Source organism: Vipera ursinii, assembly GCF_947247035.1.
Source record: "Vipera ursinii genome assembly, chromosome: 3".
In the NCBI taxonomy this organism is placed as follows: domain Eukaryota; kingdom Metazoa; phylum Chordata; class Lepidosauria; order Squamata; family Viperidae; genus Vipera; species Vipera ursinii.
The window spans coordinates 73,005,720-73,021,995 of record NC_139516.1 but is presented as its reverse complement, the minus strand read 5'-3'; the positions used below and the strand labels follow the sequence as shown (position 1 = coordinate 73,021,995).

Genomic DNA, 16,276 nt, shown 5'->3' with positions numbered 1-16,276 from the left:
GTGGGAGGCGCCATCTTAGCCGGACGGTGTCTCGCTTGGGGCAAACTTAATTTCCCCAAGTCCCGGACCCTCGGAAGTAAACGCCCGATGAGCCTTTCTGATTAGATAGGAGTATATATATATATATATATATATATATATATTGCTTCCGGGCTTCACCCTCCCTCTTTATTTTCTTGGATGCGAAGACACTGCGGAGGCTTCTTCCCTTGCTCAAGGACCCTAGGCGACGGTGAGTCGAGAGGTACAAAATCCAAGCCACGTTTTGCGGCATGATGCGAGGTTCCTTAGATTTGTACTCCGCCTGTCTGATGGAGTCACCTACTGCTTCCTCTTCCTGTTTCTCCCCGGGCCAATCTTTGAAATAGGTCAGGCTGAGAGAGGTCTCTATGGCTGAGGTTGGAATAGAATCCGGGTGTTCCCGGTGCCATTCTAACACCCTTAAGCCAATGTTTTTCACCCGTACAACTTTAAAACCTGTGGACTTCAACTCCCAGAATTCTCCAGCCAGTATGGCTTGCTGTAGAATTCTGGGAGTTGAAGTCCAAGCATCTGAAAGTTACTAGGGATGGAAAAACACTGCCTTAACCACTACATCACTCTGACTTCTTAGCCAGGCTGCCTTGGTCTAGACCAGGGGTAGGCAATCTCGTCTCTTTTATGACTCATGGACTTCAACTCCCAGAATTCCTGAGCCAGCTTGGCTGGCTCAGGAATTCTGGGAGTTGAAGTCCATGAGTCATAAAAGAGCCGAGGTTGCCTACCCCTGGTCTAGAGAGAGAAGACAGCAAAACACTGAAAAAAGGCATCATCCACCTAGTTTTGTACTGCTCTCAAGAAAAGTATCTGGAGATATCCATGAAGTCAGCAGAAGCTGGAATCAATTCAAGGGTGGTTTCATTCTACTACTCCTCCATCGTGAGGATCTATAGCACCTGTTAGACAAGAGAAGACTCGACCAGACGGCTGTTGGGAAACCAGGGTGGTTGTATTTTTTAGTTGTTTAAATTGTATCAGTTGAGCTAACTGGAGCTGCAGTCCTGCAAACATCAGGAGACCACCTGTCTGGCCAAAGGGCAGTCATTCATATTGTGTAACAGCAATAAGTCTGGGAGGTTTTGTGGTAGACATTCCACAGTAATAAATAGCAGGGGGAATGTTCACATCAGAACTAAGTCCAATTTTGTTCTTGGACTATAACAGGATTGAAATATATTTCCTTTTTTAAATTGGATTTTCAGACCACCCAAGTCCAGAAAGACACTAGGCAGCTCACAGTCTCTTTTTTGTAAAAAAAAAACTAATTTAAAAGACTACCTGAACAAAACTCCATAAATGACATATAGAAAAATTGCAGTCTTTGATGGTGGTTGCTTAAGTAAGAAGAAATCTGCACTGAGTGGTACCTTAGTTAAATTCTGAATTAAAAAAGGACTGCTAGATCTGTTGTGCAGAAAGGCAGGTGGCCATTGTAAATCTTTGCTGCCATCATGTGGGTATCCAGATTTATTATATGTATGGATTTGGCAGCCCTAAAAAAATAGAATAGGGATACAATTCCTGAAATCTTATTTTGGAATAAATTCCATTACAACAATTTTTGGACAAATGCTCATGCAGTGCAGAAGAAAAATAATTTAAAAACTATTTACTAGCATTGAAAACTAGCACTAGCCAATATAGGTGTGATCTCTTCCAAAACAGATGAGAGCACGTTTGCACATTCCTGTGCAATCTTTAAAAGCATATTTGTTTGCTGATATGACTCAAGAGTTCTGTAGTCCTGGTTATTTCTTGGCAGTTCAAACAGTTCAGAGATAAAGAAGGACAATACAGGAATTCAGAGACTCTGGTGAAATATGTTATATGCTTAGGGTTTTAAGTACTACTGTCCTTGCAAATCATTTTTCCCTCTATTTCCTTTTCATGCCAGAAGTAGGAAGATTCTATGAATTATCAACAGTATGACATTATTTAGGTTATTTATATCATAAAACTATTTAGAAGTAATTTTTTATTGTGCATTGTATCTATTAAAATTTGTTGATTGTGTTAGAAATGGCAAAAATGTAACTCGCTTTGATTAAATGTATTGAATAGCTTTTTAACAGACAAAATTCCTTTTTTTCTAGGAGTGTAATAGGCAACTCCTATTGTTCATTCTTCTTGTTCTACTATTCTTCTTTTACTAGCCAATGATGGTAGGAATAGTTAGTGGAACAAGAAGAAGGGTCAAGCAAAAAAATATTTTTTTAAAAAAATGAACATCCAACAATTGAAAGAAGCTGTGCTTGACAGGGTAGCATGGAGAGCACTGGCCTACAAAGTCAGCAAGCATTGGATAAGACTGAATTATTAATTAAAACAACAATTGATCATGTGAACAAATTGTTACAAATATTGGTGATGTACTGACTCTGGCCACTGATAATTGGATTCGGCTTTTCTCAGAAATATTATATGTCTGACATCTCTACGGATATGATTTGCGGCAATATATTATTGGTCTGTGCAAATTTTCATATACTTTAGTTTCACATGTAGTTTAGTTTGATTACTGCAAAAGGATGAGTTTTTGCAATATGCTTTTTAAATCAGAAGACACTTTTCGCTTGGGATCTAAAACAAAACAAACTAACATGGCATAAGAAATGACGCCATGTAGACTTAGCCTTGAGATTTTTCATTTTTATAGATGAAATTATGCCAAAAGATTTGAGCAAGTCAATTCAGTTTGCAACATTCAGGCTGTGCAAACCAGGATTTTCTGCACTTATCGATCTGCAGCCATACAGTGTCAGGAAAAGGTAAGGCTGCTTTAAGGTGTTTTACCACGGAGACGTCCTCAGACAAGTGCTGGCTCTTCGGCTTTGAAATGGAGATGAGCACCGGCCCCTAGAGATGGAAACGACTAGCACGCATGTGCGGGGGAACCTTTACCTTTACCTATACATGTACTAGGTTCATGCTCCCATGTACCCTCAAATAAATTTTTAGAGATTTAATCTAAAGCACTGCAAGACCCTTTGTTGCTCTTTATATGTTCATTTATCAAGCACTGCTTGCTTTTGGCCTAAAGAGGAGGAAAGATTTCTCCCCATAAAGGAACATTTGGATGGAATTTGAGTAGAAGTCATACTGTACAGTAATCATGCTATGTTATGACAAGTATTATTAGACTGCAGGTATGCCTTTGTTTTCTTTTGGACCCCAAAGGGAAAAAAGGTGCCAATTATTTGCATATCAGATCAAAGACACTGATGTCCTGATTTGAATGTTTGTTGATTTTGCCTTCCCTGAGATTTTTATTGGCACCAGGATCTTTGAATCTGTGTTGTATTTTGATTCTCCCCTTCCAGGAGGTCAGGAGCTCAAGGTAACACATGTTATATTCCCCTTCTGGTTATTTTCACAATTCTATAAGGAGGGTCAGACTGTGTAGTAATCTCTTTGGGAGTTCCATGGTTCAGTAGAGACTCGCCAGTTGTAATTTAGGACTCTGTTCCTTTGCAAAATCCTGTTAACTTTGCAATGCAGTAAATCATTCAGAAAACGTGATGAATGATGCCAGTTCAAAGTGATGTGTCTGTATATATTTTGCTGTGTTTGATTCAAGATTTCTTCACATTGTGGTTGGAATTTTCTCTCTTTAGGGATAAAAATCAGATGGGGACATAAAATAGAACAGGAAGAAATAGAGGGAGAACCACTAGTTTAAATTTCAGGTGAAAAGCAAGTGATTTGATTCTCTTTGACGTGAAAAGGCAGCAGATATTCAGATACTGTAGTTTATATATCTGTGCATTTTCAGGTTGTCATGACAACAGGAAGAAATTTGATGAGAGCCATAAAAGTATTCGAATTTGGTGGGCCTGAAGTGCTCAAACTGCAGCTAGATACCTTAGTGCCAGTTCCAAAAGAGAACCAGGTAAAATAAAGAATGTGCAATGCTGCTGCTTTTGCTACAACGCTACTACTAATACTATTCTTAAACATGAGGTCCTGCTCAGATAATGCAAAATGACCTTGAATAAAACTTGATACAAATGATTTCATTTCAGAAGATAAAATGGGGGAAACAATTACAGTTGCACCTTAATTGGAACCCAGAATTTACATTTGGATCATTGAAATTGACATCAATAATCTGGAACGTAACTATTCTACCAAGAGTTGTGGTAGATCTGTGTGCAGATTCACAGTTCATAAGAAGGCAGCAAGAAAATAGGGTGATTAATGATTCCGGGGTGGTGAGGGAGGGAGAAACTGTAGGAGAGAGGATATTTTCTCCAAGTCATCTTATTCATGACTGATGCATCCATGTGAGTGTTGGGGGTTATGATTTAATGCCTCTGGAGTGAGCCAAATCAGGGGTGATTGCAGAGTTATCTCTGATCTGAGATTGTGAGGTTGCACATTTAAAAAAAGTATCCCCCTTTCTTTTGAACTAAGTTCTGAGATATATATTTTTTTCAGGTTCTCATCAAAGTTCATGCATGTGGGATCAACCCAGTAGACACCTATATTCGTTCTGGATCTTATAAAAGGAAACCATCTTTACCATATACACCAGGTACAGATGTAGCTGGAGTGGTAGAAGAAGTTGGAGAACATGTGACTGCTTTCAAGGTGGGCTGCTGTTTGCTTCTCTTCCTTTCTCTTAATCTTTAGGCTCGGGAAATAAATTCTTATCTGGGTTTTCTGGCCTTGATAAAAGTTCCCATCACTCACTGGGTCTCACTTTTGTCATTTTGCTGGCATTTTTATAGCAATTTAAACATTATAATAAAAAAATACAAATAACAAAAAGAAAAATACTGCAGAAGAGAAAAATAGAGAGAAAAGTAATATAGTAATGAAAAGGGGGGGAAAAGATACATAAAGAAATGATTTCCCCCTTCATCACAAACAATTTTAGTAACTGATCGCCTTCTTTTAAAGTACAACAAATCTCTTCTTCCCATATCTCATCTCTTATATGTAAACAAATCCTTAAAGCCTTGTTGTTCAGTTTTGGTCAGCAAAAGTCCATTATTATTACCCCCCGTAGATAGGGCTCGCAACTTGGGGGTCCTCCTAGATTCACAGCTCTCCTTAGAAGATCATATAGGAGCTGTGACTAGGGGGGCCTTCGCCCAGGTTCGCCTGGTGCACCAGTTGCGGCCCTATCTGGACCGGGATGCCTTGCGTACAGTCACTCATGCGCTCTTGACCTCTCGTTTGGACTACTGCAATGCTCTCTACATGGGGCTACCCTTGAGGACCACTCGGTCCTTCAACTGGTGCAGAATGCAGCCGTGCGAGTTGTGTTGGGGGTCTCCCGATACTCCCATGTTACACCTCTGCTCTGCGAGATGCATTGGATTCCAGTTGTCTTCCGGGTGAGATTCAAGGTGCTGGTGATGACCTATAAAACCCTACATGGCATGGGTCCGGATTACCTACGGCAACATCTGCTGCCGGCGTCAACTTCCCTCCGTCCAGTGCACTCCCACAGAGAGGGCCACCTCAGGGTGCCACTGATCAGAGAATGTCGACTGGTGGCCCCCAGGGGGAGGGCATTCTCTGTGGGCGCGCCAGACCTGTGGAACCGCTTACCGGTTGAGCTCCGGACGGCCCCCGACCTTCGTTCCTTCCAACGGGATCTAAACACCTATTTATTTGAACAAGCCGGCCTGGACTGATGGATTCGGGGTTTGGGTTTTAACATGGCTTTTAACTATTGTATTATATCGGGCATAATTACTTAATGTTTTTTAACTTTTGTACTTTGTATTTTGATATTTATTGCCCTGTACACCGCCCTGAGTCCTTCGGGAGAAGGGCGGTATAAAAAATTAATAAATATAAATATAAATATTAAAGAGTTATCGGAGATAACATATTTATTTTAACTTGGATCAAATAAACCAACTTTTTATTTCTTCCCTTTAACAAACTTGATCTCTAATCCCTTCAAATAGTGCCCTAGAACTTGAATGCTTTTCATTTTTTTTCCCCTTTGTCCTTTCTTACTAAATTCTTCAAAACTGCCAACAAGTGTCTAAATCCAACGTAGGAAAGTTATCCAGGTCATTCTTTTGATTTGTTTAAAATCCCTTTTAATTTGTCCAGAGAAGAATTACATAGAGCTGGCTCTTCACTCCGCTGTGGTCATCAGCTCTAGTTCCAGTTCATCATTTCTTCCCCAGTAGTCATTTGGCTGGTATTTTATGAGTCGGTTCACCTGATGTTTCTCTTCCAACTATATTTTGTTCAGATTTCATTCTTTTTTTTCCCTTTTTTTGAACAGATTTTGCAGAAAACAGAGACAAAACCCCAAAACCTTTCATTAATCTTTCTGCATTTGTTTGCTCCTGTTAGAAAGGTGACCGGGTTTTTACCCTGGGCACTGTTTCTGGTGGCTATGCTGAATACACTGTCGCATCCGCTGACACCATTTTTCCTTTGTCTGATAAACTGGACTTCAAGCAAGGTGCGGCCATTGGAATTCCATATTTTACTGCATTCCGAGCCCTCTTTCAAAAGTAAGGTTGCCACTTCCTAAAACTGTTTTTTAAACTCTTGTGTGATACTGCCCCCTTCCCTTTTCCTGACTTTCCAAATGTACTCCTGTTAAGTCTTCCAGGATTTCACACTGTAAGTGCTGAATGACTTGATGTGCTCTTTCCTCGATGAGGCGTAAAAAGAAGTCTTCACAGAGGTTGCTGAAGACCTTCATTCAATATCATTTTGTCAGTAGTGCTATAAGCCAGCATATCTCTGCTTGTTGGTTCATTATATGACAAGAACCAACATTGGGATTATGCAAGTGATCAGAGAAATAGATCCACAGATCCACACAGGGGCACATGTTTTGTAAATCTTAGCCAATTTATCGTAGACTCCAGCATGTTCCACATGAGTGTCCTTCAAAGGGGATGGACTACTATATTATCTTTCACTTACAGTTATGTCAATAATTGTGACTGGTATGTGCATTTATGACTTTGCAGGTCTATAAAGCAAAGGAAAAGTGAAGTAAGATCACAAGCACATTGACACACTTTTACTTAGTGACTGCTTTGCTTAACAATCGAGTTGCCCACCAAGTACCACTTGCAGTCGCTAAATGAGGAATATCTGTACTTATTGCCACAAAGGATTTTTTTTAAAAAAAGGAAATTCAAAATATCTGGAACTGATCCCAATTTAATTATCAAGACTCCACTAAATATAATTTTGAATGGATGATATTTTTCCCCACTGGCTGTGTAAACACTAGATTTTGAGGCTGCATAATGTGAAACGGTTACATTGTTACGTTCAAAATATTTATTATGTTTTCTTCAGAGGTTCTGCCAAAGCAGGAGAAACTGTGCTAGTCCATGGAGCAAGTGGAGGAGTAAGTGATTCTGTTTCTATTGCTGTATGCCAATCAGATTTGCACTTTTGTGAACTGGTGGCCGTATATTTCCTTTAAAGAAATAAGTATAGTATGTGGGTACATACAATACGTACTAGGGAAAATTACTTTGTTGTTCTTAAGCAGGTTGATATTCCCTTTTCCGGGTAAGCAACCCTAACCCAAAAGGCCTAAAAAATATTAAGCGATGGCTCAATGATTAAAGAGGCCAAGCTTGTCAGCTAGAAAGCTTGACAGCCCGGGTTTGACACCTAAGCGCTGTGCAGCTGGGTGAGATCCAGTCCTTGTCTCAGCTCCTGCTCACCTAGCAGTTTTAAAGCATGCAAATGTGAGTAGATACAGATAGTCCACGACTTACAACAGTTTGCTTAGTGTCCATCACTGAAAAAGTGACTTATGACGATGTTACACACTTATGACCTTTGCAGCGTCCCATGGTCACACGATTTACGTTTAGACACTTGACAGCTGACTCACATTTATGACGGCTGCAGTGTCCCACAGTCATGTGATCCCCTTTGGCGACCTTCTGACAAGCAAAGTCAGTGGGGAAGCCAGATTCACTTAACAACCGTGTTACTAATTTTAACCACCTCAGCGATTCACTTAACAAAGGTGGCAAGAAAAGTCATAAAATGAGGGCAGAACTCGATTAACAAATTTCTCACTTAGCAACATCAATTTGGAGCTCAATTGTGATTGTAAGTCGAGGACTACCTGTAAATAGGTACCACTTTGGTGGGAAGGTAACAATATTCCATGTGCCTCAGGATATAGTCATGCTGGTCAGATGACCACGGAAGTGTCTGTGGTCAACACTGGCTCCCTAGGCCAAGAAATGGAGATGAGCACAACTCTCTAGAGTCGGACACGACTGGACGGGGAAAACCTTGACCTTTACTCCTAGTGCACTTCACCTACAATATGCTTAATGTTCATACTGTAGAACGGCGGCCCCCAACCTTTTGGGCACCAGGGACCGGTTCTGTGGAGAAAAGTTTTTCCGTGGACCGGCGGGGATGTGGTTTCACGTGCTACCTGCATCCTGTGGATGGGGTTTTTCTTGTTTGCGTGGACCGGTTTCTGGAATGCCGCGGAACGGTGCCTGTCCACGGACCTGGGCTTGGGGACCCCTTCTGTAGAACCCCCATAATGGATTAAGGGTTGCAACAAAGGGGTCCTCTGGTTGAAACTTCCTAAGCATTAAAAAAAAAGGTCTATGATGCTTGGAAATGTGTTGCTTGAAAACGCATCTCCCTTAGTTGAAAAGTATGCGGTTTCTGCATTGCTTAGAGTAATGGTTCCCAATCTTTTCCGTGCCCCATCTTCCTAGGAAATGTTTGATCAATGTTAGCACCCACTACAAAGGTACTTGTGATTCGTGACTTGTCACTAAGCACACAAGTCACTCTTCGTGCACCCCCTGAAATTCCATCTTAAAACCTCGGGGGGGGTGTACAGGTACCCTAGATTGGGAACCCCTGGCTTTGAATAATATTATAAGGAGTAGCTTCAAGTTGATACCTTGGAAATTTGAAGAGGGAACAGTTGCATTATAGTGGTAATTGAGCAAATAAGATTTTACACACTACCTGAAAAAGTATAATCGTATACCCTGACGGTTGAGTTAATTTATTCATTTGCCTGCTTTTGTTTCAGGGATGATGTTTGAACTATTGTTAAGAGAAAGTAGATTGTCTCATGCAGATGTATCAGATGAGGGGGAGCTATAAAAACACTGAACACTATAACAAGTGTAGTAATAGTTAAGGGGTTATCGCTGTGTGGTTGAAGGGCTCTTCATTCAATCGGATGATTGTCATGATGCTGTTGTGCTGGAAACGTTACTACTTCTTATCACTATCTTTGCTGTTTTTCCTCTCTTGTTTCTTAGGTTGGAATAGCAGCATGCCAATTAGCAAGAGCTTATGGCTTGAAGGTTTGGGGCACAGCTGGGACAGAGAAAGGAATGAATCTAGTTTTGAAAAATGGTGCTTGCAGGGTATTTAATCACAGGAAGAGTGATTACTTGGCTGAGATTAAGGTAATTTGAGAGTGCTATCTAGTATCCTACCTGTAACCTTTCAAAGTAAGTTCCATTTAGTTCCAGGGGAGTCAGCTAATAGGTAAGCCAGTTTAGATTGCAGTCCTACTCTGCTTTCCATGTGTTGTTGAATTATGCAGGGTTTGTTTGTTTATTTATATTCCACCTTTATTATTCATGTAAATAACTCAAGGTGGCGAACATACCCAATCTTACTTCCTTCTCCTGTTTTCCCCACAACAACTACCCTGTGAGGTGGGTTGGGCTGAGAGAAAGAGGGATTGGCCCAAAGTCACCCAATTCAATCATAATTACATTGCATTAAGGTTACAGTTAAAGGTACGCATTCATTTCCTTTGAATAAATATATAAAGTTTGCCTCGGATGGTTGGTGGCAACATTTTTAGATGCCGGCTTTCTCTCAGTCTTTGATACATTCATTTTTTAAGTTTAGATCATTCCCTACTTTTAATAGCAAGTGTGGAACAATTTTTGGGATTCTTTTTAGGCAAAAGTTAACCCCCTCCATAAAAAGAAAGGTTTGGGAGGTAAGAAACCATCATCCTCTCAGCTTTACTGTTGGGTGGTGGAAGGAATGAACCAAACAGGGCAGCCACCTGAGCAATGGAAGATGGAAGATGTGAATTATAATGACGATTTGTGCCTGTGTGAAGCTGGAGCTTAACATCCCCACCTAGTCATTTTCTCTAGAATTCCTATTTAAAATAAAATGTATTTAACCCTCCTTTAACAAGAATAAACGCATAATACTTTGTTATTTTGATATATGTATGTATGTATATGTGTGTACACACACACACACATTAAATTTGGATTGCTAACAAAGAATTAAAGGGAGACTGGTATAGCTATTTCAAGCTGCTTTGCTCTCATCAGCCAGCCACAAACTTGTACATGCAGGCAGCCCAGGTTCGAATCTCAGAAGGGTGTGGCTGGCTGATGAGAGCAAAGCAGCTTGAAATAGCTATACCAGTCTCCCTTTAATTCTTTGTTAGCAATCCAAATTTAATATAAAAATGATTGTTGCAGTTAGCGACTACTGCCTGTGGATGGCCCTAGTTTGGGCTGATACAGGCAAAAGATTCCTTCTCCCCATATTTGGGTAGACAGGATGCATAAAAAAACACACTCTCTGTCTCTCTCTCTATACACACACACACACACACACACACACACACACACATACAGGTGAAACTCAAAAAATTAGAATATTGTGCAAAAGTTCATTTTTTTTCAGTAATGCAACTTAAAAGGGGAAACTAATATATGAGATAGACTCATTACATGCAAAGCAAGATAGTTCAAGCCCTGATTTGTCATAATTGTGATGATTATGGCGTACAGCTCATGAAAACCTCAAATCCACAATCTCAGAAAATTAGAATATTGTGAAAAGGTGCAATATTCTAGGCTCAAAGTGTCCCACTCTAATCAGGTAATTAAGCCATAACACCTGCAAAGGGTTCCTGAGCCTTTAAATGGTCTCTCAGTCTGGTTCAGTAGGAATCACAATCATGGGGAAGACTGCTGACCTGACAGTTGTGCAGAAAACCATCATTGACACCCTCCATAAGGAGGGAAAGCCTCAAAAGGTAATTGCAAAAGAAGTTAGATGTTCCCAAAGTGCTGTATCAAAGCACATTAATAGAAAGTTATATGGAAGGGAAAAGTGTGGAAGAAAAAGGTGCACAAGTAGCAGGGATGACCGCAGCCTGGAGAGGATTGTCAGGAAAAGGCCATTCAAAAGTGTTGGGGACTTTCACAAGGAGTGGACTGAGGCTGGAGTCAGTGCATCAAGAGCCACCACACACAGATGGATCCTGGACATGGGCTTCAAATGTCGTATTCCTCTTGTCAAGCCGCTCCTGAACAACAAACAACATCAGAAGCGTCTTACCTGGGCTAAAGGAAAACAGACCTGGTCTGTTGCTCAGTGGTCCAAAGTCCTCTTTTCTGATGAGAGCAACTTTTGCATCTTATTTGGAAACCAAGGACCCAGAGTCTGGAGGAAGAATGGAGAGGCACACACTGCAAGATGCTTGAAGTCCAGTGTGAAGTTTCCACAGTCTGTGTTGATTTGGGGAGCCATGTCATCTGCTGGTGTTGGTCCACTGTGCTTCATTAAGTCCAGGGTCAACACAGCCATCTACCAGGAGATTTTGGAGCACTTCATGCTTCCTTCCGCAGACGAGCTTTATGGGGATGCTGACTTCATTTTCCAGCAGGACTTGGCACCTGCCCACACTGCCAAAAGCACCAAAACCTGGTTCAGTGACCGTGGGATTATTGTGCTTGATTGGCCAGCAAACTCGCCTGACCTGAACCCCATAAAGAATCTATGGGGCATTGCCAAGAGAAAGATGAGAGACATGAGACCGAACAATGCAGAAGAGCTGAAGGCCGCTATTGAAGCATCCTGGTCTTCTATAACACCTCAGCAGTGCCACAGGCTGATAGCTTCCATGCCACGCCGCATTGAGGCAGTAATTGCTGCAAAAGGGGCCCAAACCAAGTACTGAGTATATATGCATGCTTATACTTTTCAGAGGTCCGATATTGTTCTATGTACACTCCTTGTTTTATTGATTGCATGTAATATTCTAATTTTCTGAGATTGTGGATTTGGGGTTTTCATGAGCTGTATGCCACAATCATCACAATTATGACAAATCACGGCTTGAACTATCTTGCTTTGCATGTAATGAGTCTATCTCATATATTAGTTTCCCCTTTTAAGTTGCATTACTGAAATAAATGAACTTTTGCACAATATTCTAATTTTTCGAGTTTCACCTGTATATACTGTGTGTGTGTGTGTGTGTGTGTGTGTGTGTGTGTGTGTATAAAACATTTCCAAGAGAGGGACACTACTGGACCAAAGACTCCACAAAAGAACAGTAACAATTCAGGAGAGACTAAATCTGCCAATCTTCCATGCTTTCACAGTGCAGCTGATTTATTTGTTTTGTAGAAAATTGCTGGTGCCCAAGGCATAGATGTGATAATAGAGATGCTAGCCAATGTCAACCTTGCAAATGACTTGCAACTGCTGTCAAGAGGAGGAAGAGTGATGGTGAGCAAGCGGTTCCACTTTTTAATTAGTGGCTTTACCATAAAGCATTCTTATTTTATAATTTTCATCTCTCTCTCCGATAGATTGTTGGAAGTCGTGGCTCAATTGAGACAAACCCCAGGGATCTAATGGGGAATGAGTCAAGCATCGTAGGAATTACTTTATTTTCTGCCTCTAAGGTAAAAACTAAAATGATGTGACATGATAATAGGTTAAGCTGAACTGTTTATCTTTTTGGTTACACAATGTCAGATGATTGCCTCCATGTGGAGAATTCTGGAAGTTTCTTTAACCTCCAGCTTCTGTTCTGTTGTGTTATTCATTTTGCCCAGTGTTTCCCAACTTTGGTCGCTTGAGGGTATGTGGATTTCAACTCCCAGAATTCCCCAGACAGCTTAACTGAGGATTTCTGGGAGTTGAAGTCCACATATCTTCAAATGGCCAAGGAAAGGGAACCCTGATTTAGCCACATAGTGTGAACATTTCCATTTGGAGGAAACTTTACATTTACTTCTTGTTGAGGAGCCTTGGACTGGCTAATGAAGGGAATGGCAAGATCTTGGCTTCAATGGGACAAAGAAGTTCAATGCTGACATTTCCAGCATGTCAAATCTTAAGTGTCAGGATATATCTGAAATGTCCTTTTTAAATGCTTGATTTTAAATGTTCTCTGTTTAGGAACAGATGCACGAATGTGCAATGGCAATTCTTGCAGGGATCGAAGTTGGATGGCTGAAACCAGCAGTGGGCCCTGAATACCCACTGGAGAAAGCGGCAGAGGCTCATAAAGACATAATCCACGGCCAAGGGGCTTTGGGGAAGATGGTGCTTCTTACGTGTTGTTAAGTTCTTCTACAGTAATCGTGTAAATACGAATTGCAGTCTTTTATCCAACGCATTTGAAATGTACAAAATGTGACACCGAAGTAAAATATAACACATATAACTGGTATGAATTTGCACAACAAATTTAAAATTTAAATGTTTGTATCAGATTTCACACGATTAAATGATTAATCTTCTGAAAGTCTTTATGGATCCTTGTAACAGATATTTGGGGCATACTGCTGAATCGTCCTTTGCTAGTCTTATCTTCATGAAATTTCCTTGCAGTCCTTCCTCTCAGAAAAAGAGGGGGGAAAACTACACTAATTTTCCTTTAAGGTGAGTACAGGTAGTCCTCAATTTACAACAGTTCATTTAGTGACCATTGAAAGTTACAACGGCACTGAAAAAAGGACCATTTCTCACACTTAACAACCGTTGCAGCATCCCCAGGGTCATGTGGTCAAAATTCAGATGCTTGGCAACTGGCACATATTTACGACAGTCACACTGTCCCGGGGGTGTGTGTGTGTCATGCGATCCCCTTTTGCGACCTTCTGACAAGCAAAGTCAATGGGAAAGCCAGATTCACCTAACAACCGTGTTGCTAACTTAACAGTTGCAATGATTCACTTAACAACAGTGGCAAGAAAAGTCGTAAAAGAGGGCAAAATTCACTTAACAAATGTTTCACTTAGCAACATAAATTTTGGACTCAGTTGTGGTGGTTAAGTCGAGGACTGCATGTATTCCCATGTCTGCTTGAAATTGCACTTTCTCGTATTCCGAGCAGATAAGGGTAATGCCCGTATTGGCCGAAGAATTCTGGAAATTGCAGCTGTAATATACTTAGAAAGCACAAGTTTTTTAAGGTGCATGATTTGCTTCCGTCAGTTGTGATGGATACCAGTTGAGATGGTTTTCAAATGAGCTTGGTGGGATTCAAGAATTGGGCTCTTGATAAATACCGCAGGCAGAATGACTTGAACCACAAGCTGAGGGATGTATAGGCCTTCTTTCAAATGGCATGCCAAAGGTAATGAGTTTCCTGGCTGTATCTTGCTGGCCACTCTGGGACCCAGAATGCAGGAACTGATGTATCATTAACCCAGGGGTAGGCAAACTTGGCTCTTTTATGACTTGTGGACTACAACACCCAGGACTCAGGAATTCTGGGAGTTGAAGTCCATGAGTCATAAAAGAGCCCAGGGCTCTTATATTCTGACACAAACATGCAGTCAGTATCTTTTGTGAACCTCCTGCACATAGTAACATTATGTGGACATAGCACTAGGACTAAAGACTTATATATTGCTTTATAGTGCTAAGCCGTTTACAGAGTCAGCATATTGCCCCCAATAATCTGGGTCCTCATTTTACCAATCTTAGAAGGATGGAAGACTGAGTCAACAACCTGGAGCTTGTCAGGATCGAATTCCTGGCAGTGGGCAGCTTGCAATACCACATTGTAACCACTGCACCCCCACAGATATAATACAAAAGTAGTAGTTTGACACTATGAGCCACAGCTAGTCTTAGGCTTCTGCATTGTGTGTATTTTTTTACAACTGTATAGAGCTGTATAGAATTATGCTACTTGGTATATTATCTGAGTTTTGCTTAATCCTCATAGTTTCATAGCTCAAATAAGTCAACTTCAAGACATAATTTATTGTATGCCATTCCGGTGTACTGAAAATTAGTAAAAAGCGTATCTACCCAAGTAATGCTTTGAATGTATAATTCATACTTTCTTAAATTTCGCTTAGAAATACATTTTAACTGTATGATCATTGATCTGATTCCTACCAAATGCTATCTGACACATACTTCTGGATTGCTGGCTTCGCCTGAATGCATTACAGATATGGAATCGTGTGTTAGTGCTGAAGGATAATTTTTCTCGGACTGGTGAAAACTTACAGATTGATAACTTGCAGGTTATTGATACGATCTATGATGTTCTCAGTTCAAAGCATAACTGAACGTGAGCAGTTAGGTGTGAAGGCCAGGTAGTAACTATCTGACATTGATGGAAGCCTCTAGCAGTGGCTGAATAGAACCTAAATTCTGTAAATGTTGAGTTTGTGGATCCAATGATTCCTGGGAAATTCCATCTTTGACTGAATGGAGTGTAGGGTCACAATTTGGGGGTTATAAAGTCACAGCTGATACTTGATGACATACTGACAGCTGTGGCTAGGAGGCCTTTGCACAGTCACATCTTGTGTGCCAATTGTGACTATTCTGGACTGAGAGGCCCTACACACATCACTCATGCTATAGCCATTTCCTTTTTGAATAGCTGCAACATTCTCCATAATGTTACCCTTGAACTGCATCCAGAAGCTATTGCAGTTACCCAATGTACTGTAGTAGCCTGAGCAACAAGAAATACATCCCTATGTACTTGGGTGACGAAACAGTGATTTAGTAAACCCTAGAACTCCCCCCCCACTTGGCCACCAGTCTCAGAAAAGAAGATACAGCCCATCATTAAAAGCTTAAAGAGCAATAAAGCCCCAGGTGAGGATTTTTTACCAGCAGAATTATTCAAGAAATTTCCCAACTGGTGGGGCCCTGTATTGGCAGGTTTTTTTTACACACATAAATAACACCTGCCATATACCAGATGGGTGGAAGATGGCAATAGTTGTCCCCATATATAAAAAAGGGAATAAAAAGGATCCTAGTAATTACATGCCCATCAGCCTGATTGACATTGTAGCAAAAATACATGCTAGGTACCTGTTGAACAGAACTGAAATCTGGGTAGAGGAAAACAATATCCTCACAGAAGAACAAGCAGGTTTTAGACAAAGCAAATCTACTATTGATAACTGCTTTGTCTTGAACCATCTAATTGCCAAATATGCCTATAAGAGGAGACCCCTGTTTGCTGCTTTCA

General features: G+C 40.8%; 1 protein-coding gene across 4 annotated transcripts; it reads left to right on the top strand.

Annotated features, from left to right (window-relative positions):
- The first annotated feature begins 3 nt into the window (after positions 1–3).
- On the top strand, positions 4–13,570 carry CRYZ (crystallin zeta). Of its 4 annotated transcripts, XM_083358479.1 has the most exons (10): positions 216–232; positions 3,654–3,725; positions 3,812–3,928; positions 4,477–4,629; positions 6,364–6,527; positions 7,333–7,384; positions 9,300–9,449; positions 12,442–12,543; positions 12,627–12,722; positions 13,222–13,570. In XM_083358479.1, the coding sequence occupies exons 3-10, from the start codon at positions 3,818–3,820 to the stop codon at positions 13,387–13,389; spliced, it is 996 nt and encodes a 331-aa protein (XP_083214605.1). In that variant the 5' UTR covers positions 216–232; positions 3,654–3,725; positions 3,812–3,817; the 3' UTR covers positions 13,390–13,570. The 4 variants fall into 4 exon arrangements, with proteins under 4 accessions (XP_083214606.1, XP_083214607.1, XP_083214605.1 ...); XM_083358480.1 differs by lacking the exon at positions 3,654–3,725 and having other exon boundaries at positions 4–232; XM_083358481.1 differs by lacking the exon at positions 3,654–3,725 and having other exon boundaries at positions 135–244.
- Positions 13,571–16,276: the final 2,706 nt, after the last annotated feature.

Bases quoted from the DNA above. Each gene is read 5' to 3' on its own strand.
- CRYZ (XM_083358480.1), top strand. From the start codon at position 3,818: ATGACAACAGGAAGAAATTTGATGAGAGCCATAAAAGTATTCGAATTT. The intron at 4,630-6,363 runs GTGGGCTGCTGT...TGCTCCTGTTAG, and splicing joins AACATGTGACTGCTTTCAAG to AAAGGTGACCGGGTTTTTAC. The intron at 12,544-12,626 runs GTGAGCAAGCGG...TCTCTCCGATAG, and splicing joins CAAGAGGAGGAAGAGTGATG to ATTGTTGGAAGTCGTGGCTC.